Genomic DNA, 24,581 nt, shown 5'->3' with positions numbered 1-24,581 from the left:
TCTGTGTAGATTAGTGATAATGCCAAATAAACTGATGCATGTTTTGTGTCTCATAATTATGAGTGTCTGGATTCATAGATACGTCCTGGTGCGTTATCTGTTGCTGTCACTTACACGGTCCTCAGCGGTCCTCAGGATACGCTCCATAACGTGGAGTGGTGGAGGCTACAAAACAGCAGGAGATACTCATACTTTAGGACGATTCATAAAGAAATCAAGTTTATACAATACATGAATGAACGAGCCTGGCACTGACAGTATTCCTATAGCAGTCCAGCACTGCAGAAGCCATCATGGTGGTCACGTCACACCATCCATCGTCCTGTGGCTGGCGGTCCATCTTTATATGGGAGGTGGTAGATCCCTGGATTTATGAAAGAGATTAAGAATTTGTTTAAACATTTAAAATGTCATATTCCAGAGCCACCAGTATGAAGTTGAAAATGTGAGACTGACATAAGACTAGAAATGTGCTGAGTAAACGTGGGACTTGGACCTCCGATTGTCTGATTGCGTCTACTTAATACTGTAATACAACTGTAAAATCAAGAGTTTTCACAAGCCTCCTTGATGAGGAAATGGTTCCCATCCTTTGTGAAATGTATCGTCCCATCATTTTCATCGTAATTCACTGTCCCTTTAAACCATCTGATTTTCGCATTTTTACCACCTATGTAGATAGGCAATTTTATAACATCATTAGTATATTTATCTATATATTACAATGTTGCTTTACTGTGTCCTGTTTGGTTTTTACACCTGCACCGTTTATTCTTGTTCCAATTTATGTGAGACCCCTATACTCACACACACTTATATACTTATACTCACTTAATTTCATACATGTGTTACTTAGTCTTTCCTTCCCCATCTATCCATCCCTCCTTCCCTTTCCCCCTCTTCTCCCGCTCTCCTCCTTACTTCCCCCTTAGTTTCGTACACATTTTACGTTGTGGACTAATTCATATATGTATGTATAATTTCTCTTATCTAATGTAATGAAATCATGCCACTTTGAGGGGTACAAACATTGATCTGTGGTCACTCATTCCCATATTCACTCATCATTGCTTTTTTTGTATACATAAAAATCATATATATTCTTTTTCACTCTTCATTTTTCATCACATACAGCTCTGGCAAAAATTAAGAGACCACTGTGCAGTTTTCTAAAAATCACCATCTCTACATGTCTGACAGCCATTCCATTCCAGTGTCAGTTGAATTCCAACCAGAGTACACCTGGTTCTACTTTGTGTGCTTCTGATTATGTGATCACCTGAACCAAATCTTATTTAACAAGGGAGAGTGTAAAATACACTGCTGTGGTCTTCACAATCCTCTTGCAATAGGACAAGCTGGATGGCTAAACAAGTCCTAGGAATAGCCCAAAATTAATTTGAATGAAAAAATATATTTTAACCATGTCAAAGGAGTTGAAAAGTCTTGAGTGAGGAAAAGGGCTCAATTCTGCCTTTACTAGCAGAGGGATACAATGAGTGTCATGCTGCCTCCATCCTTAAAATTTGGAGCATGGCAGTCCATTACAACAAGGTCAAGCAGCAGACATTGGGGACAACAAAGTTAAAGACCAACAGAGGGCAAAAGTGACTCTCCACTGACCGGGATGACCATCATCTTATTCGAAAGTCACTCAGCAACCACAGGATGACATCAAGTGACCTATAAAAGGAATGGCAAATGGCAGCTGGGGTGAAATGCACGGCAAGAACAGTCCGTAACAGGCTCCTAGAGGCAGGCCTCCAGTCATGTAAAGCTAGAAAAAAGCCTTTCACCAATGAGAAGCAAAGGAGAGCCATGCTGAAGTTTGCCAAAGACCATAAGGATTGGACTATAGGAGACTGGAGTAAGGTAATCGTCTCTGATGAGTCTAATTTTCAACTTTGCCCAACACATGGCCGTCTAATGGTTAGACGGAGACCTAGAGAGGAGTACAAGCCACAGTGTCTTGCACCCACTGTAAAATTTGGTGGAGGATCGGTGATGATCTGGGGATGTTTCAGCAAGGTTGGAATTGGGCAGGTTAATTTTTGCGAAGGACATATGAATCAAGCCGCATACAAGGTTATGCTGGAAAAATATTTGCTTCCTTCTGCTCAGGCAATGTTCCCCAACTCTGAGGACTGTTTTTTTTTTCCAGCAGGACAATGCGCCATGCCAAACAGCTAGGTTAGTCAATATGTGGATGAAGGAGCACCACATCAAGACCCTGTCATGGCCAGCCCAATCTCCAGACCTAAACCCCATTGAAAACCTCTGGAATGCAATCAAGAGGAAGATGGATAGTCACAAGCCATCAAACAAAGAAGAACTGCTTAAATTTTTGTACCAGGAGTGGCATACGGTCACCCAAAAGCAGTGTGAAAGACTGGTGGAAAGCATGCCAAGACACATGAAAGCTGTGATTCAAAATCATGTTTTTTCCACCAAATATTGATTTCTGAACTCTTCCTGAGTTAAAACATTAGTATTGTTGTTTCTACATGAATAAGAACTTGTTTTTTTTTGCATTATTTGAGGTTTGAAAGCACAGTTTCTTTTTTATTAATTTGTCGATTTCTCCTTTGTTACAAATAAATACAACATTTTTTACTTTAATTTCGGAAACGTCAGTAGTTTATAGAATAAAACAACAACGTACATTTTACTCAAAAAAATATACCTATAAAGAGAAAAATCAGAGAAACTGAAAATTTTGCAGTGGTCTCTTAATTTTTGCAAGAGCTGTATATAAATTACACTTTTTTTACTACCATATTTTTCGTTTTTTAAGACTCTCTGGATTATATGGCGCACCCCATATTGTAAGGAGAAAAATAGGATTTTTTTTTAATAAAATGGTGGTGCTTCTTAGAATCCATGCGTCTTGTTGCTTACCGTGGGTGGTGGCTGCGGTGAAGCGGGGTCCCAGGGTCGCTGCTGAAGGAGGCAGGAGTGGGATGATGCTGCAGGCTGGAATGAGGGGGTGTTCCGATGTACAGCACGCCACTGTGGGTGTCCGATGCTGCTGCGGGTATCTGGTGCTACGGGGGTGTCCGGCGTTGTGAGGGTGTCCAGCGGTGCTGCTGCGGGTGCCTGACAGTGCTACGGGGGTGTCCGGCGGTGCTGCACGGTGCTGCTGTGGGTGTCTCCGGTCTGGTGGGGGCTCTGCTGACATTTTGTGAAAGGCCTTAGCCCCCCGCAGTTGCATGGCTTCCTGTGCAGTGGACTCCGGGAAAATGGCCGCCAGGGGGCGGCGCATGCACAGATGGAGATCTCGGCACCGAGATCTTGGTAGATGAGATCTCAGCACCGCCGGACACCCCCTCATCCCCGCCTGCGGCCTGCAGCAACGGTACCGGTAAGGTATATACGCATTATAAGACTCACCCCCATTTTCCCCCCTAATTTGGGGGAAAAAGTGCATCTTATACTCTGAAACATACGGTATATTTAATGCATTATTTATATTATATATTATTGTATTTAATTCATAAATTATTCTCCATTTCACGTTTTCTGCATTTGTCACTATAGATATTATCATTAACCCCTTTCCGACGTTGGGCATAATAGTATGCCCACGTCGGACTCCCTCCCTTTGATGTGGGCTCCGGTGGTGAGCCCACATTTTTCCTGGCACGTCAGTTGTTTTGAACAGCTGACATGTGCCCGGAACAGTTGAGGTAGTGAAAACACGGTACTCATACAATAATGGGATGGGAGGTGCTCAAGTAGGGCATCCAGCCCAAAATTAGAAAAGAACTTGGCACTTAAGTGGTATTGTGGCTTGAAAAGACAAATTTTCTTATTGTGCATCCATAAAGCAAAATGATTGAACGTTTTCGGTCCCCATCCGGACCTTCATCCAAACAAATTTACTGGTAACGGCCTTATTATCAGTGTCCTGCCGTTTGCAGATCCAATGGTTTCAGGTTGCTTAGATGCTTTGTAATGTCCTGTGTGCACCAGCGCAGAGTGGTATGCGACCGAGGTCGCTGGAGAAGAGCGCAACCTAAAACCATTGGATCTGCAAATTAAAAAATTTCTCTTTTTAAGCCACAATACGACTTGAGTGCCAAGTTCTTTTCTAATTATGTGCACGGAACAGTCATGGGTGGAATCGCGATCCACCCGCGGCTATTAACCTTTTAAATGCCGTTGTCAAACGTTGATAGCAGCATTTAACATGCATTTCCAGTGTGGTCGGCGCTCATAGTAAGTGAAATATTCTGCTACATGCAGGCGATCTGATCATTGCCTGCATGTAGCAGAGCTGATCGGATTATGGCAGCTTCTAGTCTCCCATGGAGACTATTGAAGCAAGCCAAAAGTGAAAAAAATGTTTTTAAATACTATATATATATATATATATATATATATATATATATATATATACAGTTAGGTCCATATATATTTGGACAGAGACAACATTTTTCTAATTTTGGTTATAGACATTACCACAATGAATTTTAAACGAAACAATTTAGATGCAGTTGAAGTTCAGACTTTCAGCTTTCATTTGAGGGTATCCACATTAAAATTGGATGAAGGGTTTAGGAGTTTCAGCTCCTTAACATGTGTCATCCTGTTTTTGAAGGGACCAAAAGTAATTGGACAATTGACTCCAAGGCTATTTCATGGACAGGTGTGGGCAATCCCTTTGTTATGTCATTCTCAATTAAGCAGATAAAAGGCCTGGAGTTGATTTGAGGTGTGGTGCTTGCATTTGGAAGGTTTTGTTGTGAAGTAAACATGCGGTCAAAGGAGCTCTCCATGCAGGTGAAACAAGCCATCCTTGAGCTGCGAAAACAGAAAAAGCCCATCCGAGAAATTGCTACAGTATTAGTAGAGGCAAAATCTACAGTTTGGTACATCCTGAGAAAGAAAGAAAGCACTGGTGAACTCGTTAATGCAAAAAGACCTGGGCGCCCAAGGAAGACAACAGTGGTGGATGATCGCAGAATAATCTCCATGGTGAAGAGAAACTTCTTCACAACAGCCAACCAAGTGAACAACACTCTCCAGGAGGTCGGCGTATCAATATCCAAATCTACCATAAAGAGAAGACTGCATGAAAGTAAATACAGAGGGTTCACTGCACGGTGCAAGCCACTCATAAGCATCAAGAATAAAAAGGCTAGACTGGACTTTGCTAAAAAACATCTAAAAAGCCAGCACAGTTCTGGAAGAACATTCTTTGGACAGATGAAACCAAGATCAACCTCTACCAGAATGATGGAAAGAGAAAAGTATGGCGAAGGCGTGGTACAGCTCATGATCCAAAGCATACCACATCATCTGTAATACACGGCGGAGGCAGTGTGGTGGCTTGGACATGCATGGCTGCCAGTGGCACTGGGTCACTAGTGTTTATTGATGATGTGACACAGGACAGAAGCAGCCGAATGAATTCTGAGGTATTCAGAGCCGCCATACTGTGTGCTCAGATCCAGCCAAATGCAGCCAAACTGATTGGTCGTCATTTCATACTACAGATGGACAATGACCCAAAACATAAAGCCAAAGCAACCCAGGAGTTTATTAAAGCAAAGAAGTGGAATATTCTGGAATGGCCAAGTCAGTCACCTGATCTCAACCCAATTGAGCATGCATTTCACTTGTTAAAGACTAAACTTCAGACAGAAAGCCCCACAAACAAACAGCAACTGAAAACCACCGCAGTGAAGGCCTGGCAGAGCATCAAAAAGGAGGAAACACAGCATCTGGTGATGTCCATGAGTTCAAGACTTCAGGCCGCCATTGCCAACAAAGGGTTTTCAACCAAGTACTAGAAATGAACATTTTATTTAAAATTATTTAATCTGTCCAATTACTTTTGGTCTCTTTTAAAAACAGGGTGGCACATGTTAAGGAGCTGAAACTCCTAAACCCTTCATCCAATTTTAATGTGGATACCCTCAAATGAAAGCTGAAAGTCTGAACTTCAACTGCATCTGAATTGTTTTGTTTAAAATTCATTGTGGTAATGTCTATAACCAAAATTAGAAAAACGTTGTCTCTGTCCAAATATATATGGACCTAACTGTAAGTTCAAATCACCCCCCTTTCGTCCCATTCAAAATAAAATAAAAGAATCAAACATACACATATTTGGCATCACCCAATCTATCAATATAAAAAGGGTTAATCGCTAAACGACGTAGCGAGAAAAGAACGCCAGAATTACTTTTTATGGTCCCGCGACATTGCATTAAAGTGCAAAAATGTGCGATCAAAAGTTCATATCTGCACCAAATAGTATAATTAAAAACGTCGACTCGCAAGCAATAAGCTCTCAACCAACCCTAGAGCATGAAAAATGGAGACGCTACGGGTATCAGAAAAAGGGGGAATTTTTTTTTTTCACCACATAGATAGAAAATAACATATTAAAAAAGAAAAGCGCACAAAGAACCTTATCAAAAAAGGGGGATACTTTATTGAAAAAATACAGTATAACATATAAAAAAAACATAAAAAATGCAAGAAAGAATCAAATATATCAGGTGGTAAGCAAAGGTGCAGCACCACCGCTATTACAGAATAGTAAATAAATCAGAATAGCCAGCATGTAATAAAAAATGACAATAAGCAGGAAGTCCTGTCAGGACGCAACAAACCCAGTGTAAACACGAACATGCAAGTCATGAACTAAAGTGCAACAGTGTCAAAATACAAATGTGCATATGTCCAAGTCACAAGGGGAGACCTGATTATATAGAAGTAAAATTGCTATGCTGCATTACCTTTTAATAGCGATGGTGCCACCTCCCCAACGCGCGTTTCGGCGGCGTGCCATCCTTAATTACTATTCTGTAATAGCAGTGATGGTTCTCTAATTTGTTCTTAACTGTTTTGCACTGAACTATTTATGAAATAAGGTCCTGGCATGTTTTTTTCCCATTGATATCATATATAATTGTTATTTGTAATTTGTTGGCCATATTACAAGTGCCTTAGGGGTCAACATAAGTTTCTTAGATATTAAAGAACCTAGACATGTTTGGTATCTGTGAACTCGTAATGACCTGGTGAATCATAATGGCAGGTCAGTTTTAGCATTTAGTGAGCCTAGCAAAAAAGCTAAACAAAAAACAATTGTGGGATTACACTTTTTTTGCAATTTCACCGCACTTTGAATTTTTCCTGTTTTCCAGGACATGATATGTTAAAACCGATGGTGTCATTCAAAAGTACAACTCATCCGCAAAAAACAAGCCCTCACATGGCCATATTGACCAAAAAATTAAAAAGTTATGGCTCTGGGAAGAAGGGGAGCAAAAAACGAAAATGCAAAACCAAAAATACCTCCGGTCGTGTATCTTATTTATGGCAATATTAATATCCTTATGTCATAATATCACATAAGGTGGTCTCTCCACTGAGCTGTATACTGTTAATACGATGCTCACTTCCACCATCTTGTGGCCTTTTTTGAGTATTACGCTCCCATTATACTCTCAACTGTGAATGCTAGGTTACTTTTGCAGATCGGCCCGGCAGCACTCATGTGTATTCTGCTGCCCGGTGGGGTCTCCTTGTCCTTTATCTTTCGTGCCCTTTGGCGTCACAACCCAGTTTGTGACACTGATGGTCATGTGATGCGGGTTGCGACAAGCTCCCGGACTTCTCCAGTTCACACATGCGTCACAATAAGCCGTGTCCCTCTCCTATTGGCCAATGCTGCATTTTTTTACTCCCTCTTCCTGTGATGATGCCATCCCATGACGAAGACGTCGCCGAAACACGTGTCGGGGTGGGCGCAGCACAAGTGAGCTCCTGCTGTGAACCAAGTATGTACTAAATTCATTTCTCCCATCCATCCTGACTGTACGTTGACTATCTGACCCTGCTGTATATAGGAATATATTTACCTTTTACCCCAACCTTGTATACTAGACCACTATTTAGTCCCCGTACCCCCCCGTATAGTCTGATTGCATCACCAATATTATATGTGTGTTTTATACATATTTGCTTAAATATATTTGTGATGATGGTTACCTCCAATATACTATATTTGTGATTTTGTACTAAGCAGTGAGTCTAATTTACACCTTTATATACATTATTTTACCATGTATATTTGTGATGTGCGCTCTCTTCCTGTTTTTTTCATGTTCACCACACCTTTCTACTTGATCAATGAAGTTCATCTTTTATGACATATTTTTATGACTCCTCATTAATTATTATTTGTTTATTATTATTTTTTGCGTCCCTTCTATCAATTTTGTTTTCTTGCTCCCTTGTACCATTTCTTTCTATGACCAGTGTTAGGCTATTTTCCATCACATTTAGGCTTCCATTTAATGTACCGTATATGCTGGGACACATAAGCTACACAGATACCTCTGACGGATGATACACAGTGGCATCGGTCACCATAGGAATCCATTGCAAAAAAATAGCATACAATTAAGATCATTTATTTTTTTAAGTTTATTAAAAGTAATTGTATTGGTTATAAAAGACCTTTGTAGAAACGTGCACTTCACAACGCTTATGTATAATTTTTCCCACTCACCCCAATAAACAGGAATAAGTGGAGAAAGAAGGCAAAAAAAAGGAATGGATTAAAAAAAGAGGGGGAGGGGGGAGAGCAGGAATATTTGATGACTTTAATAGAATTATTATATACCAGTGTGATGCTTCCTTTTAGCATAAACACATAAAAAATAACTAGTGTATACATTAATAAATGTCCATATATGATGTGAACATTGTCTTACTGGTCCCAGAGAAATGTCAAACATGAGGGGTATACCTGCCGTAGAAGGAGCCTGTCTGCAGACAGACGGCATTACCCTGCAGGAGAGGAGTCATTGTAGACAAATACTATATTATTCATGTGCAGCCAACTAATTGGAAGAGAGGCTGCAGGGAGAAAATAAAGTTACCCTTTCCCTGCAGCCGCTCGCTCCAGTCATCAGCACTCGGGCAGTGAACGGTCAGTGATCTGTACACACTGAGCGCTCTGTAATCATACCCACCGCTCCGACATCCATAGAGCAGGATGTCAGTGATAGAGAAGGGGAGAGATTACAGCTCACAGTGTAGTGATCGCTGACTGTTCACTGCCTGGAGCTGCCCCAAGAACAGGAAGCGAGCGGCTGCAGGGAGAACACAACCTCATGTTTCCCCACTTCCAATTAGATTTTTTTTGCAGAGGTTTCTTTTAAGAAGATAAAACTATAAATCTGTTATACAGCTCCGTCCGGGTCACATAATATGCAGTTCTGCTCCTAGCTCTGTGTACACTGTGTAATGTGAATGTATTGTGCTCTGTGAACTGTATATGGGCTACAGAGAATGATACTTGCCGCAAGATGACCAGTAAATATGATGTAATCCAATAAATCCAGCAAAAAATGGAAAAAGGGGAAATGGGGAAGGGTACAAATGGGAAGGAAAGGAAAAAAAATCCAAAACAAGGTGTCTTTGAGGCTAAAATCTCTCCTGATGCTCCTTGTAGACAAGTCGCTGCCGTCGCTCTCTCCCAACTGTCACCTGAGATTCCAATGATAACCAGTAACTGCCACTCACTGCAGTCACATGACCTCCTCACTGCATCAGCACATTTCTTACATGTGGAACCTACAAGGAAAGATTTCACCCGATTCCCCAAGACTGGCAGTTTCCATGTCGGAATGTGCTGGTTTCTGGGCCTTAGGCTGAGGTTTATTGGAAACACATTGTGCCTCCATTAGCTCCTGAGTCTTTTTTAGACATCTGCAGTAACTTGGGCTAAGGCCAGCGTCACACCTAACGTATAAAAATGTGGTCTGTTTCTTAAGGTCGAGAAACGCAGAAAAGTTTCTGAACAGTGATCCATATTCAATGCGAGGATGTGATTTTTTTCTCCAAAAATTATCTGTGTGTCATCCGTATGTCATCCATACGAAATCTCGTCGGCTTGCAAAATGGACATAGAATGAATCCATGGGCTCAAGTACTCGTGAAAACATATATACAGTCTACTATATATATATAAATATATATATTTATATATATATATATATATATATGTATATATAAAATCAGTGAGACACATATATATATATATTTAATACAGGGCTAGATAGCATAAAGGCCGGTAATTCAATTGCCGGCTTTTGCTCTCTCCTTACCAAACCCGACAGGATATAAGACATGGTTTACATACAGTAAACCATTTCATACCCGTTATATTTTTACATATTTCTCACTAATAATGTTAGGAGTTTGTGTGTGCAAAATTTGGGAGCTCTAGGTGTTAGGGCTAGCGGAACGCCAGTGACTGAGGGCAGATATTAATAGCCTAAAGAGGGGCCATGGTTATTCCCCCCCCCCCCCCCCCCGCCCCGGCTAAAAACATCTGCTCCCAGCCACCCCACAAAAGGCCACCCCTCTCTCTTCCCACTCCCGAGTAGCGGTGGGATATGGGGTAATAAGGGGTTAATGTCACCTTGCTAATGTAAGGGTAATGGAGAGATGTCAATAAGACACCTATCTATTATTAATCCAATAGTAGTAAAGGGTTAACCCCTTAGTGACAGAGCCAAATTTTTTCAATCTGACCAGTGTCACTTTATGTGGTAATAACTCTGAAACACTTCAACAAATCCCAGTGACTTTGAGATTGTTTTTTCATGACACTTTATACTTTATGATAATGGTAAATTTAGGTCAATATGTTTTGAGTTTATTTATAAAAAATATCAAAAATTTGAGAAAAATGTAAAAAAATTTGCAATTTTCTACATTTGAATGATTATCCCTTTAATCTAGATGGCCATACCACAGCAAATCATTAATAAATAACATTTCCCACATGTCGGCTTTACATCAGCACCATTTGTAAAATGTTATTTTATTTTGTTAGCATTTTAGGAGGTTTAAAACTGTAGCAGCAATTTTTCATTTTTTCAAGGAAATTTACAAAATGTGTTTTTTTAGGGACTATCCATGTTTGAAGTGACTTCAGGGGTCTCATATATTGGGAAACCTCCAAACGTGATATCATTTTAAATACAGCACCCCCTGACATATTGAAAACTGCTGTCAGGTAGTTTATTAACCCTTCAGGTGCTTTACAGGAATTAATGCAAAGTGGTATGACAGAAATGAAAATGTGTTTTTTTACCACCTAAATGCCGCTAACTTCTGAACAGATTACTACAGCCGTCAGACTCTAAGGGTACCGTCTCACATAACGATTTACCAACGATCACGACCAGCGATACGACCTGGCCGTGATCGTTGGTAAGTCATTGTGTGGTCGCTGGGGAGCTGTCACACAGACAGCTCTCCAGCGACCAACGATGCCGAGGGCCCCCGGTAACCAGGGTAAACATCGGGTTACTAAGCGCAGGGCCGCGCTTAGTAACCCGATGTTTACCGTGGTTACCAGCGTAAAAGTAAAAAAAAACAAACAGTACATACTCACATTCCGGTGTCTGTCCCCCGGCGTTATGCTTCTCTGCACTGTGTCTGCGCCAGCCGGAAAGCACAGCGGTGACATCACCGCTGCGCTCGCTTTCCGGCTCGCCGGCGCTCACAGTGCAGAGAAGCAGAACGCCGGGGGACAGACACCGGAATGTGAGTATGTACTGTTTGTTTTTTTTAACTTTTACGCTGGTAAACATCGGGTTACTAAGCACGGCCCTGCGCTTAGTAACCCGATGTTTACCCTGATTACAAGCGAACACATCGCTGGATCGCTGTCACACACAACGATCCAGCGATGACAGCGGGAGATCCAGCGACAAAAGAAAGTTCCAAACGATCTGCTACGATGTACAATTCTCAGCGGGATCCCTGATCGCTGCTGCGTGTCAGACACTGCGATATCGTATGGATATCGCTGGAACGTCACGGATCGTACCGTCGTAGCGACAAAAGTGCCACTGTGTGACAGTACCCTAAGGCCACTATTTGGTCATGAATTGCCACGGCAAACATCAGGACCACACAATCATGATCTGAGGGCACCAATTTGGATAAAGAGGAAGCCCCCACACTCTGTTAACCATTTATAATGATGTAGTCACTATTGACAGCAGCATCTAAGGGGTTAAACTGATATGGACGGTGCCAACACTGATCGTGGCTGATACAGCAAGTTGTCAGCTATAGTGTACAGCCGAGAGCTGCAGGATTGTTACCTGTATGGGGAGGCTATTCTCTTATATCTCAGGTCAGTTAAAAGACATATTGGCTGTCATTAAGGGGTTAATAATACACACATATTACGAATAAAGTATTTTAATGAAATAAATACACACATGGGGTTTTTAAATCTTTATTGTACGCTTAATCCACCTGAAGACCCTCGTTCTGTTAAAAATAAAAAAAAGCAGTTTTTACATCTAAGGGTGGCTGCATAAGCAGGCTCCTGGTTTTAAATGTATTTAACCCCTTCAGATGGATTTACATGGTGGGACATGACTGTACGGCGGACAGGTATGGGATATTGTTGCTTTTTTATTTTCCTTTTTTTTTTTCAGAAGAACGAGGGTCGTCAGTTGGATTGATCGTACAATAAAGATATTAGAACCCCATGTGTTTATTTATTTCATTTTTAACCCTTTATTACTATTGGATTAATAATGGATAGGTGTCTTATTGACATCTCTCCATTATTAACCAGGTTTAATGTCACCTTACATTAGCAAGGTGACATTAACCCCTTGTTACCCCATATCCCACTGCTACTCGGGAGTGGGAAGAGAGAGGCTAAGTGCCAGAATAGGCACATCTTACAGATGTGCCTTTTCTGGGGTGGCTGTGGGCAGATGTTTTTAGCCAGGGGGGCCAATAACCATGGTCCATCTCTAGGCTATTAATATCTGCCCTCAGTCACTGGCTTTCCCACTCAGGTGGTGAAAATTGCGTGGGAGCCCACGCCAGTTATTTCCGTGATTAACCCTTTATTTTAACACCTAGATGTTAGGTGTTGAGTTCCAAAAGCTGCACAGGGGGAATCTCGAACCACCTCCGCTCCGGTCTCCCACTCTTATCCAGCCGCAGTGGAGCCTGCTCAGCGGAGACATCGGTCCCAGCATTTGGCGTAGGCAGATACTATGCACTTGATTACTGCGGCCCTTCCAGGCTCAGCCATTGTAACCAGCACTGTTCAGCGGCGAGCAGACGCTCCTGGGACTAAGTCCTGCTTTTCCTCTACTGAGCATGCCCAAGGGAAGACCTCTCATTGGAGGTCAGGGGTCACATGCTCAGGTCCTGTAGCAGCTTCTATTGGATCACTAGGAAGGTCCTGAAGAGCTTCCTCTATAAAAGGTTTGCATGGCCATGCGCTAGTATAAACTTGATAACGTGTGTGTGTAGATGAATGACTGTCAATGAATGAAAGCTCCTTAATCATTCCCATTCCTATTGTTGACTGCTCGTGAATGGTGGAAGCTATCTAGTGCCCAACAGTGCTACCTGCACATCTAGCACGTTACAATGCCTTTTGCAGTGCCCGCTTATACGGCACCATGCGCAATCATTGTGCTTTCCTGACAGCCTGTCAGTGTAGGGTGGGAATTCCCATTTGGACTCTGCATCTGACTTGGGGCGTCTTCAGGCGCGGGCTCAAAAGCCACCGAGGGTCAGAGCGAGTCCAATCACCAGATTAGTGGGGGTGATGCATAGGGATCCCACTAGTGTCTTGCAGCTGAACCCTGTGTCTGTTAACAGGGCGCAGCGTACTTTGGCGGCTCTGTGAAGCAAGAGTTCGCTACTATTCACACGGGGTGAAAAAGAAAGAAGGAAACCAACAGCCATAAAGGTCCCATAAAATGAATTTTATTAATACAAATATTAAAACCACCAGACAAAACAAGTGATATGGCACAGGGAAATAGGTACACGCTAATCAAGGCTGAACATCACTGACCGAGACGCCAACCCATAGCCTGACCACATGCAGTGGTAGGAAGTGTTTATAGAAAAGACCCCATGACTAGTAGAAAATATAATGGGACAATGCCACAACATGGGAATCATACAAATGACATAACAATAGAATTACCATAACAGTATATTACACATACCTAACACATGCAGGGTAGTCGGACAGGATGGGCGACCGGACCAGACCCCGACGCGCATTTCGGAGCAACCTGCTCCTTCATCAGGGGGCCATTTGTCTATTCACACGGGGTGAAGTCTAACCCACGTGTGAACAAGTGTCCATCCGCCATTACTCAGCAGCAGGTACCATCTCTGCACGGTGGACCCCGGGCTGCGATCGCACCTCATATCTACCTCTTCATTGTTTGGTGCGTTCCGCTAGCCCTAACACCTAGAGCTCCCAAATTTTGCACACACAAACTTCTAACATTATTAGTGAGGAATATGTAAAAATATAAGGGATATGAAATGGTTTACTGTATGTAAACCATGTCTCATTTCCTGTCGGGTTTGATAAGGAGTTAGCAAAAGCCGGCAATTGAATTACCGGCTTTTATGCTATCTAGCTCTGTATTAAATATGTATATATATATATATACCTATACTATGTGTAGACATTTATTTTATTTGTTCTATTCTAACCTGTCAGTGTGATTTTACTGTACACCGCACTGAATTACCGGCTTTTCTATAGAACACCGCTGCGTATTTCTCGCAAGTCACACGCATGGTCCGTGTGTAATCCGTATTTTTCTCGGCCCCATAGACTTTCATTGGCGTATTTTTGGAGGAATGTGCTGACAATCGCAGCATGCTGCGATTTTCTCAGCCCGTAAAATACGGCCGAGAAATATACGGCTGATGGAAGCTGCCCCATAGAGAAACATTGGTCCGTGTGCAATGCGTTGTTTTTACGCCTCTTCCTCGTCCGTATTTCTCTCTAGTGTAATGCCGGCCTAATACTGAGCTGATGGAGGTTTCCCTTTTGTTATAACAGAGTCTGGAGATTCATTAAATATATTACAAAACACTGAGGGCCGATTCATCACTTGTGATTTATTAAAGTTGCTTTTCTTTTTTGTTTTGTGGCATTTGCTGCCTTTTTTCCATCAAATTCTTCAGAATGGCGGCAAAAAAACAAGCTTCTGCAGGCAGGTGCCGGCCATGACACCTACGCTGCAGCATAATCACATGTTTACTGTGCACTTACTCCCTTTTGCAGATTTACTTGGGCGAGGTAAAAAAAGTCATTTTAAATAGGCGTCTGCCGCACCTGACCAGTAGCAGCTATTGGTTTGCCTAGAGATCCGATAGGTGCTGTTGCGCAGGCGCCGCCATCTTGCTGGAGAAGAAAAAAAAAGTCATCCACCAAGAATGCGCCACCCGCGCCTGCGCAGTAGCAGCTCTAGGAGATCACCGACAGCTGCTACTTAGCAGGTATTCATCAGGTATTCATTATGCAAACTAGGGGGCAGGTGACTGAGCGAGCAGTGACCTGTCAGCAGTCTGCATTATGAATATATAATCAGAGCACCACATACATGAATCCCGCCTTAGGACACGAGAATCTCATTAACACCAAACTGAAAATAAAGATTAAAGAACAGCCACAATACGGATTTCATCAACCAAAGTATCATTTTATTCAGTACAATGGCGCCAACCTGACACTGTGTAGGTTACTGTGCAGAATCCTGCTGACAGGATTGTCCTCCAGATGTATTGATTTTGCATGTTGGAGATAGCAATTTGGGAGTTCGCCCATGAAGGGATTTAATTAGGCACATGAAACATTTTTTACGGTTTTGGAAATCTTTTTCTGGGATCATAAGGCTATGTGCCCACGTTGCAGATTTCCTGCGGATCCGCAGCATTTTTGTCCATGCAAAAACGCTGCAGATCCGCAAATGATTTACAGTACAATGTAAATCAATGGAAAAAAAATGCTGCGCTAATGGTGCGGAAAATTCCATGCGGAAACGCTGCAGATTAAAAGAAGGAGCATGTCACTTCTTTTGTGCGGATCTGCAGCGTTTTTGTACCCATTCCATTATAGAAATCCGCAGGGATAAAAACGCAAGAAACCCGCAGCAAAACTGCACAAAATCCGCATAAAAAATGCATCAAATCCGCACCTGCGTTTTCTGCCAAGAGATGCAGAATCCACACAAGAAATTCCAGAGGCTAATCCGCAACGTGTGCACATAGCCTAACAGTCTGGTTGGAGATTGTTTCACGGAAAAAATGGCATCTCTTGCCGTCGGTGGATAAATTAAATAAAGCCATAGAATCCCCATGTTCACCCCATAGAATCCCCATGTTCACCCCCATAGAATCCCCATGTTCACCCCCATAGAATCACCATGTTCACCCCATAGAATCTCCATGTTCACCCCCATAGAATCCCCATGTTCACCCCATAGAATCCCTATGTTCACCCCATAGAATCCCCATGTTCACCCCCATAGAATCCCCATGTTCACCCCCATAGAATCCCCATGTTCACCCCCATAGAATCCCCATGTTCACCCCCATAGAATCCCCATGTTCACCCCCATAGAATCCCCATGTTCACCCCCATAGAATCCCATGTTCACCCCCATAGAATCCCCATGTTCACCCCCATAGAATCCCATGTTCACCCCCATAGAATCCCCATGTTCACCCCCATAGAATCCCCATGTTCAACATTTAGAATCCCCATGTTCAACACATAGAATCCCCATGTTCACCCCCATAGAATCCCCATGTTCACCCCATAGAATCCCCATGTTCACCCCCATAGAATCCCCATGTTCACACCCATAGAATCCCCATGTTCACACCCATAGAATCCCCATGTTCACACCCATAGAATCCCCATGTTCACCCCAAAGAATCCCCATGTTCCCTCCCATAGAATCCCCATGTTCACTCCCATAGAATCCCCATGTTCACCCTCATAGAATCTCCATGTTCACCACCATAGAATCCAAATGTTCAACCCCATAGAATCCTCATGTTCACCCTATAGATTCCCCATGTTCATACACATGAAAAAAAAAAAACACCACATACTCGCCTAGGTCCCGTTCCCTGGCGCTCTGCTTCTGCTTTTGTCTCTGATGCACTGACTCTCTGGTGGTACACAGCTGATGCAATGACATGAAGTGAGGCCATTTCTCCACCAATGCTTTAAAAAAGCATTAAAACCCCTGCTTCATATTTGCCCCTACATCGCATCAAATAACAGGAAAACTCATAAAAGAAACAGCAAACACGCAATAGTCAGAAAATGCGTTGGGTAGTGAGGAGACCCCCAGAAAGAAAGCAGAATTTACGCTACATGTGAACACGACCTCAGCATTACATTTTTATTAACAAAACAGAAAAAATATCAATAACGCTATTTTATACGCCATGTACCAATTCCCGTAAATAATCTGATCGCTGTGTTCTGAGTCTCATTATGTTTACAGGGACATCAAATATGACAGTTTTTTGCTGATTTGTGAGGTTTATTATTTAAGAAAAACATTAAAAACTACATTTTTTTCATTATGAAGTTTTTTTTATTATTTTTTAGTTGTTTTAAAAGCGGAAAAATCTCCTTGATTCTAGCTGTAGAATACAAATACATAGAAATATGTGGCACCCCAGGAGTCCGGTTGCCACAGTGGAATTGCCTCCCTCACAGGGGGTGATGCCATGCCTGGAAGCAAGAAGGGATTCCCTTAGCAGGTACTATGACATACAACACCTTTCCTGACTCCAGACCAGAAGGGGGAGCTCTAAACCCGGTTTCAAGGTAGCTTCCCTATAAATTTGGGCCTGGAGGCAGGGTTAGTGAATTTAGTTTAGTGAAGTGTGAGACAGTGAAGGGAGAGAAAGCATATGAGGAGAAGCCTGGGAGTGGAGCTGCGACTGTGCTCACCCCAGGATTGAGCGCAACAGAGCGGACATTGGAGTCCATGGTTGTGTGGAAACTACAGGCACGCAGCCAAATCCGGAGGACAGGAGATTGCAGGTCTCCTGGCCACAAATGACACCAGAAGGCACAGCCTCATACTAGAGCCCAGAGTCACCACGAGGGAGTGACACTTGGCACAGGCTACTACCATGCGGGTAGTGATTCACTAATTGGACAGCCTAAGAAAGGGACTTGAGGAGAACTACAAGCATCAGGAACCCAGCAGCAGCGCAGTAGGGAGGCTTCCAACCCCACCTGGCTAGGGGAATTCTAAACTGCTTCCAGGCTGCCTGGATCTCCATTACCACCTGTTACCTGTGCTCCGGACTGCAACTACAATTAAAGGTAAAGAAACTACAGTCCCTGTGTCCTCCAATTATTCCTGCACCCCAACATCCACAAGCCTTCATAGACTGTTCTGGTAGCCCTGGGGCCCCCACTCCACCTGTGGGGAGCCAAACCATCTCAGCTGCATCACCATCATCCCCAGAGCAATGTACTGCAGTGTGCAGGCACCGGGAAAGGTCAGCTTGGCTCGGCGCCTGCGCACTGCAGTACTTTGCTCTGCCCTTAACAGGGCAAACAAAGTACGCCAGCACTGGAGCCGCAGCATGAAGAGAAGAAGAGGACGTCATCCTATGAAGATGGGAGGCCCCGGACCGCGAAGCCCATCGGACCGGATCGCAGCGGGACCACCCCTGGGTGAGTATAATCTAACCTCTTTTTCTCATCTTTCAGGATACATCGGGGGCTTATCTACAGCATTACAGAATGCTGTAGATAAGCCCCTGATGCCGGTGGGCTTAGCTCACCTTCGATTTTGGGGGTGACAGGTTCCCTTTAAGTACATCAGTAACTTCTTTCTTCATGGATGGAACAAGATATAAAAAATTTAGCATGAAAGATATAAAATATTTAGCATCAAACCGATTTTCAACCAAAAGCAATTCAGGAGACCCTTCAGGTTTACAAAAAAGCCACATTAGCTGGTGAATATGGAGCGCCCTGTCAGGGCAAGGGGTACTCGGTACCGAGTCCTGCGGTTCACAGGGGGATGTCACAGTGGCTGTGACCTGGTCCGTGGCCCTGGGACATCCGTGTAAAAGGTAAATGTCTTTAAAGGGGATAAAGTTTATATTTGTGACGCCACCTGTGGTATTCGGTCAGGGTTACCGACGCTGCTTTAAAGGGTCTGCTGGGGTGATGTTATGGCAGCTAGGTGGTATACCTTCCCACTGGTGAAGTATATCCCCAGGGCTTCCCAGTGTGTAGATGGTAGAATGGTGAGGTGCAGAGAAGAACGAGGACACAGGTTTGCAGTCTCTTTACCTCCTTTTCTGAAGTCTTCAGCAGCCACAGTCCAGGGCACCAGATCACAGGGCAGGTAGAGTCCGGCCGGTCCGGAGGCAAGTCCAGAGTCCCCTTGTCCAGCTGGAAATCAATAGCTTTCCCTTGCGCTGTAGTGGTGTAGTCCCTTACTGCATAAGCTTCAAATAAGGTCCTCACAGATGTTGTGTCTCTCTCTGTCCCATGTAGTCGGATAGGACAAAACCCGTATGACTGGTGACTTATGCCTGTTTATAGGGTCTTTTAGATAACCCGGCTCTGTGGGGTGTCACCGTGCCTCCGGGGTGTAGGTGCGGACAGGTAACTTGCAATTAGCTATCCTGCCGATCTCTGAAGTAAGGCGTAGAGGTCCTTACTACCTCGGTGTTCCGGCTACCGGCGTTCTGTGCCTCAGGAGGCAGCCTGCTCAGGGCTGGTCCCCTTCTGGTATCCTCTCCTGTGCTTTGCTTTCCTTCACGCTCACTGCAACATATTCGGCTTTCTGAAATGTCTCCTTCTGGGAGCTGCAGCTTTTAGGGCATGCACAGCTCAGTTGATTCTCTGTCCTCCTCAGACGGATGTCTGGAACTAACTTTCCCTACAGACTACCAGTTATATATATATATGGGGAGTCACCTAGTAAATAGGATCAACAGCTCCACCTGGTGGCCTGGAGTGTGAATGTGTTGCATGCTTGTGGTACCTGGTGACAGTTATCCTTCCTTGCCTCCGAATGTAGCATCACTCTCCCCTGGAGGAAAGCAATACCACTGTGACGACCAGGACCCTGGGGCGCCACAAATACATTACAGAATATAGCTGGCGCTTTCCATTTCATTTCTTGTGCACAAGATCAGATGATTCTTAGCCTCCTTGTGCTTCACCTCTCAGACTACACAATATCCTGCTATTTGGGAGGTTTGGCAACACCTGTATTCTGACTATTTTAGTAGATGGAGGACGTCCCCAGGAAAGAGGGAACCTGATACATCATCTATGCAATTTTCAGCAAATGTTAAATGTTCATGTAAAAGTGGAGAGTTGATATAAACACTTAGAAGACACTAGAATTACATTTTGGGCCGCTTACAGATACTTGGATATTGCAATTCAGGAGTAGTCCACTAGGGAGCGCCACATACATTCACTTCTTTTCAGCAACCCTGCTCTCTGAGGGCAGGCAGCATGCAGTGATGACAGCCATGCTGATAGTAGCTGCGTCTTTCATGTAGAAATGTATTGTGTTTTGGCTAAACTTACAGTGAATTAGTGAATAGTTGCAGTGTGTTTCCAGCACTCTGACCTTAGAGATTGGACCCACCATGCTCTGGTGATGAGCAGCTTTCTTCTTATGCACATTCAAATTGCATTTATTTTATTTATTTATTTTGCTAAATATATTGCCATCATATGCTGCAGTGCTTTACATACATTATCATCGCTGTCCGTGTGTCTGTGGAGTATGGAATGAAATTGGAGGAAACCCACACAGACACGGGGAGAACATGCAAACTCCTAGCACATGTTGTCCTTGGTGGGATTTGAACCCAGGTCCCCAGTATTTAAAAAAATGTCATAAAAATAAAAGAAAAAATTATTTCGAACTATTGATGTCTTTACATCATCTTACAACATTGCAAGACCATTTAGGGAAGCGGAGGAAAAGGACGTGGTTACTAGTATGCAAATTGCACATGAGGGTCATGTGATGAGTGCCCGGACTGTGAAACAACGGAATCCGAAGATTCAGCAGGTTACAGTTCCTCTCAGGTGATGAAGGGATATTGAATATTGATATTTAATATCAGTGGTCTTCTAGGATGGTTATGTGTTATAGCCCTTATACACATTGGATAAGAGTTAGTCAAACACGTAAATTATGGTGGGATTGGCCGACCATCTAATATGTATGGGGGTCTCCTGACTCTCCTCCATTCATCATCTTTCCCCATCTCACGCGACCCCCCCAACAAACCTAACCATTAAAGTAAATGGCTGCCCACTCTCCCCAGTCCCACAAGCTCGCTGTCTCGGGGTAATCCTTGACGCTGATCTCTCCTTCAAACCACATATCCAAGCCCTTTCCACTTCCTGACGACTTCAACTCAAAAATATTTCACGAATCCGTTCATTCCTCAACCAAGAATCTACAAAAACCCTAGTCCATGCCCTCATCATCTCTCGCCTTGACTACTGCAAACTCCTGCTCTGTGGCCTCCCCTCGAACACTCTCGCACCCCACCAATCTATTCTAAACTCTGCTGCCCGACTAATCCACCTGTCTCCCCGCTATTCCCCGGCCTCTCCCCTCTGTCAATCCCTTCACTGGCTCCCCATTGCCCAGAGACTCCAGTACAAAACCCTAACCATGACATACAAAGCCATCCACAACCTGTCTCCTCCATACATCTGTGACCTCGTCTCCCGGTACTTACCTACATGCAACCTCCGATCCTCACAAGATCTCCTTCTCTATTCCCCTCTTATCTCCTCTTCCCACAATCGCATACAAGATTTCTCTCGCGTATCACCCCTACTCTGGAACCCTCTACCACAACACATCAGACTCTCGCCTACCATCAAAATCTTCAAAAAGAACCTGAAGACCCACCTCTTCCGACAAGCCTATAACCTGCAGTAACCACCGATCGACCAAACCGCTGCATGACCAGCTCTATCCTCACCTACTGTATTCTCACCCATCCCTTGTAGATTGTGAGCCTTCGCGGGCAGGGTCCTCTCTCCTCCTGTACCAGTTATGACTTGTATTGTTTAAGATTATTGTACTTGTTTTTTTTATGTATACCCCTCCTCACATGTAAAGCGCCATGGAATAAATGGCGCTATAACAATAAATAATAATAATAATACCATATGATGTCAGAGCAGAGAAGGATCCGGTTTTTAGAATTTCAACAGCCGATCCTTTTGTTCAGCAGGAAGAGATAAGTCTCTACCAGGGGAGTCTGGCAGCAGCTCTTTCACTGAGAAAACAGGAGCGTTTGGCCAAGCTGAGCTTTCCAATTTATGCGGAAGTTGAGAGAAAATGGTCAAATTCATCTATTTTAGTCAACTTTAGTCTAATATGTGTGTGGGCACCTTAAGGTTTCCTTTCAATGCAATATTAAATCTATATCAGGTGTCCTGAACTTTTCAAGAAGTTTTTCTAGGTAATAGGAACAATCCCATCACCAAGTTTCCCCATGCAAGCACAAGGCATATCTGTCATCTGTTGGGTGTTGAGTCGGGAGGCACCTATAGACATGAGATGGCCGTCCAGGTTTTTCATTTACATATTGATGAGGATGTAATATGAATACAAAATTTTATTTTTCAAACTCTAAGCAAGAAAATAAATAAATCAAGCCATACAGTGGCTTGTGAAAGTATTCAGCCCCCTTGGCTTTGGCTGTGTATAAATATTTTTTTATAATACTAAATATCTGTGTCATGTATCAGCACTAAATAGTCTACATTGGTGAAGTGAGTATAGTAGCAAGGTGAGAAAAGTAAATCATAACTTTTAGTCTATAAGTATAAAATCACTTAGGGGGTAGTATAAAAGGAAAACACCTTTGTTACACATAGGTAATATAAATGAACATACAGCCACAGTGGTGGACACGTTACTAAAAAGGGGATACACACATTCGTTTCACATAGGTATTGTATAGTGAATAGACAGCCACAGTGGTGGATAAGTCATTAATAGAGAAGATAGACCTGTGGATTGAAACTCCGCTACTCTGCTTCAGAATGACACAAACGGAGCATTTAGTATATGGAGACAAATATCATTATAACACAGTGTCAAATGGAGAAAATAAAGGAAATCTCTCACCCAATATGTGTCGTCCCTAGGGTGAAGTAGAAGATACCTCATGCAGTATATCCAAAGACACCATCCTCATCAGGTCCGCAAATGGGTAAAAGCAGGAACATTGACCCTTTTAGGCCCTATGGGTCATCGGACGTTGATCAGTGCTGCCGGAACTTTGCTTATTTCTGTCTCATCTTCTGTCTTTGTTCCTCCGCCCCTCATACAATGTGTAGTTACCGTTTAAGCAGCGGATGTAATATTGTCAAAAATATGCTCCTGAAAAAGTGTAAGTATTCATTGGTGATTATAATTATTACATGGTCTCAGCATATACAGCATAAAAGGATGCATTATTCCAACATTATGTCACCCAGTACTCACGAATGCTTATTTTTTGAGTATGATTTGTGGGTTATATATGTACCTTAGTGCTGATAACGCTCATCATCACAGTTCCATCTCCCATAATTCTAATGTGATGATTCTGTGCTACGTACCTGCACGGTGTGCAAACATATACAGTGCACTGAGAACTGAAGGAGCGGAGATTTCTGAGTTCTCACTATTCCCGCACAATGGTTAGGTGACGGTCGTGACATTGTTGGACAATCCACGTTGCCTTTAACCTTAACGAACGCAATGTTCAGAATACACAACTTCCTTTTCCCAGAAGAAAAACCTGAATCTAAACAAAACAAAACACGCAATGTCTGTCTTCAGCCGTCTATGGTTTTCTTACCCACAAAGCCTTTTCAGCTACACCATTATTATCTCAAAATACATCTGTTCCGATTTGTTATCTTTTTAAGGTTAGGAAGCTAATTTGTTGTTAAAGGGACTCTGTCAGCACAGAATGACTGTTCAAAGCAAGCACAGACACTGGGAGCATCAAGGTGGGGCCCAATCATTTACAGTGAGGAAAATAAGTGTTTGATAGACTGCCGATTTTGCAAGTTTTCCCACCTACAAAGAAAGGAGAGATCTGTCATTTTTATCGCAGGTACGCTACAACTGTGAGAGACAGAATCTTGGGAAAAAAAAACAGAAAATCACACTGTATGATTTTAAAATAAGTAAATTTCATTTTATTGCATGAAATAAGTATTTGAATACCTACCAACCAGCAAGAATTCTGGGTTTCCAAGACCTGATAGTTGTTCTTTAACCCCTTAACCCCCAAGGGTGGTTTGCACGTTAATGACCGGGCCAATTTTTACAATTCTGACCACTGTCCCTTTATGAGGTTATAACTCTAGAACGCTTCAACGGACCCCGGTGATTCTAACACTGTTTTCTCATGACATATTGTACTTCATGATAGTGGTAAAATTTCTTTGATATTACCTGCGTTTATTTGTGAAAAAAATGGAAATTTGGCAAAAATTTTGCAATTTTCCAACTTTGAATTTTTATGCCCTTAAATCACAGGGATATGTCACACAAAATACTTAATAAGTAACATTTCCACATGTTTACTTTACATCAGCACAATTTTGGAACCAAGTTTTTTTTTACATTTTTACAACACCATTTTTTTAGGTACAACATCTCATTTGAAGTCATTTTGAGGGGTCTATATGATAGAAA

At 42.8% G+C, this 24,581-nt stretch overlaps 1 protein-coding gene across 1 annotated transcript in view; it reads right to left on the bottom strand.

The window, feature by feature from the left end:
* Positions 1–23,257, bottom strand: part of LOC143769953 (uncharacterized) — a 29,819-nt gene extending 6,562 nt beyond the window's left edge. The window contains exons 1-3 of the mRNA XM_077259037.1: positions 23,016–23,257; positions 257–364; positions 115–165 (exon numbers count right to left, since the gene is read on the bottom strand). Coding sequence (XP_077115152.1) covers positions 115–165; positions 257–364; positions 23,016–23,057 — 201 coding nt within the window. The 5' untranslated portion in view covers positions 23,058–23,257. The remainder of the gene's footprint in view (positions 1–114; positions 166–256; positions 365–23,015) is intronic.
* Between the last annotated feature and the right edge of the window lie 1,324 nt (positions 23,258–24,581).

The sequence above is a fragment of the Ranitomeya variabilis genome, chromosome 4 (assembly GCF_051348905.1).
Source record: "Ranitomeya variabilis isolate aRanVar5 chromosome 4, aRanVar5.hap1, whole genome shotgun sequence".
NCBI classification, from domain to species: Eukaryota; Metazoa; Chordata; class Amphibia; order Anura; family Dendrobatidae; genus Ranitomeya; species Ranitomeya variabilis.
The sequence above is the reverse complement of the archived record's forward strand: the minus strand, read 5'-3'. Positions and strand labels throughout refer to the sequence as shown.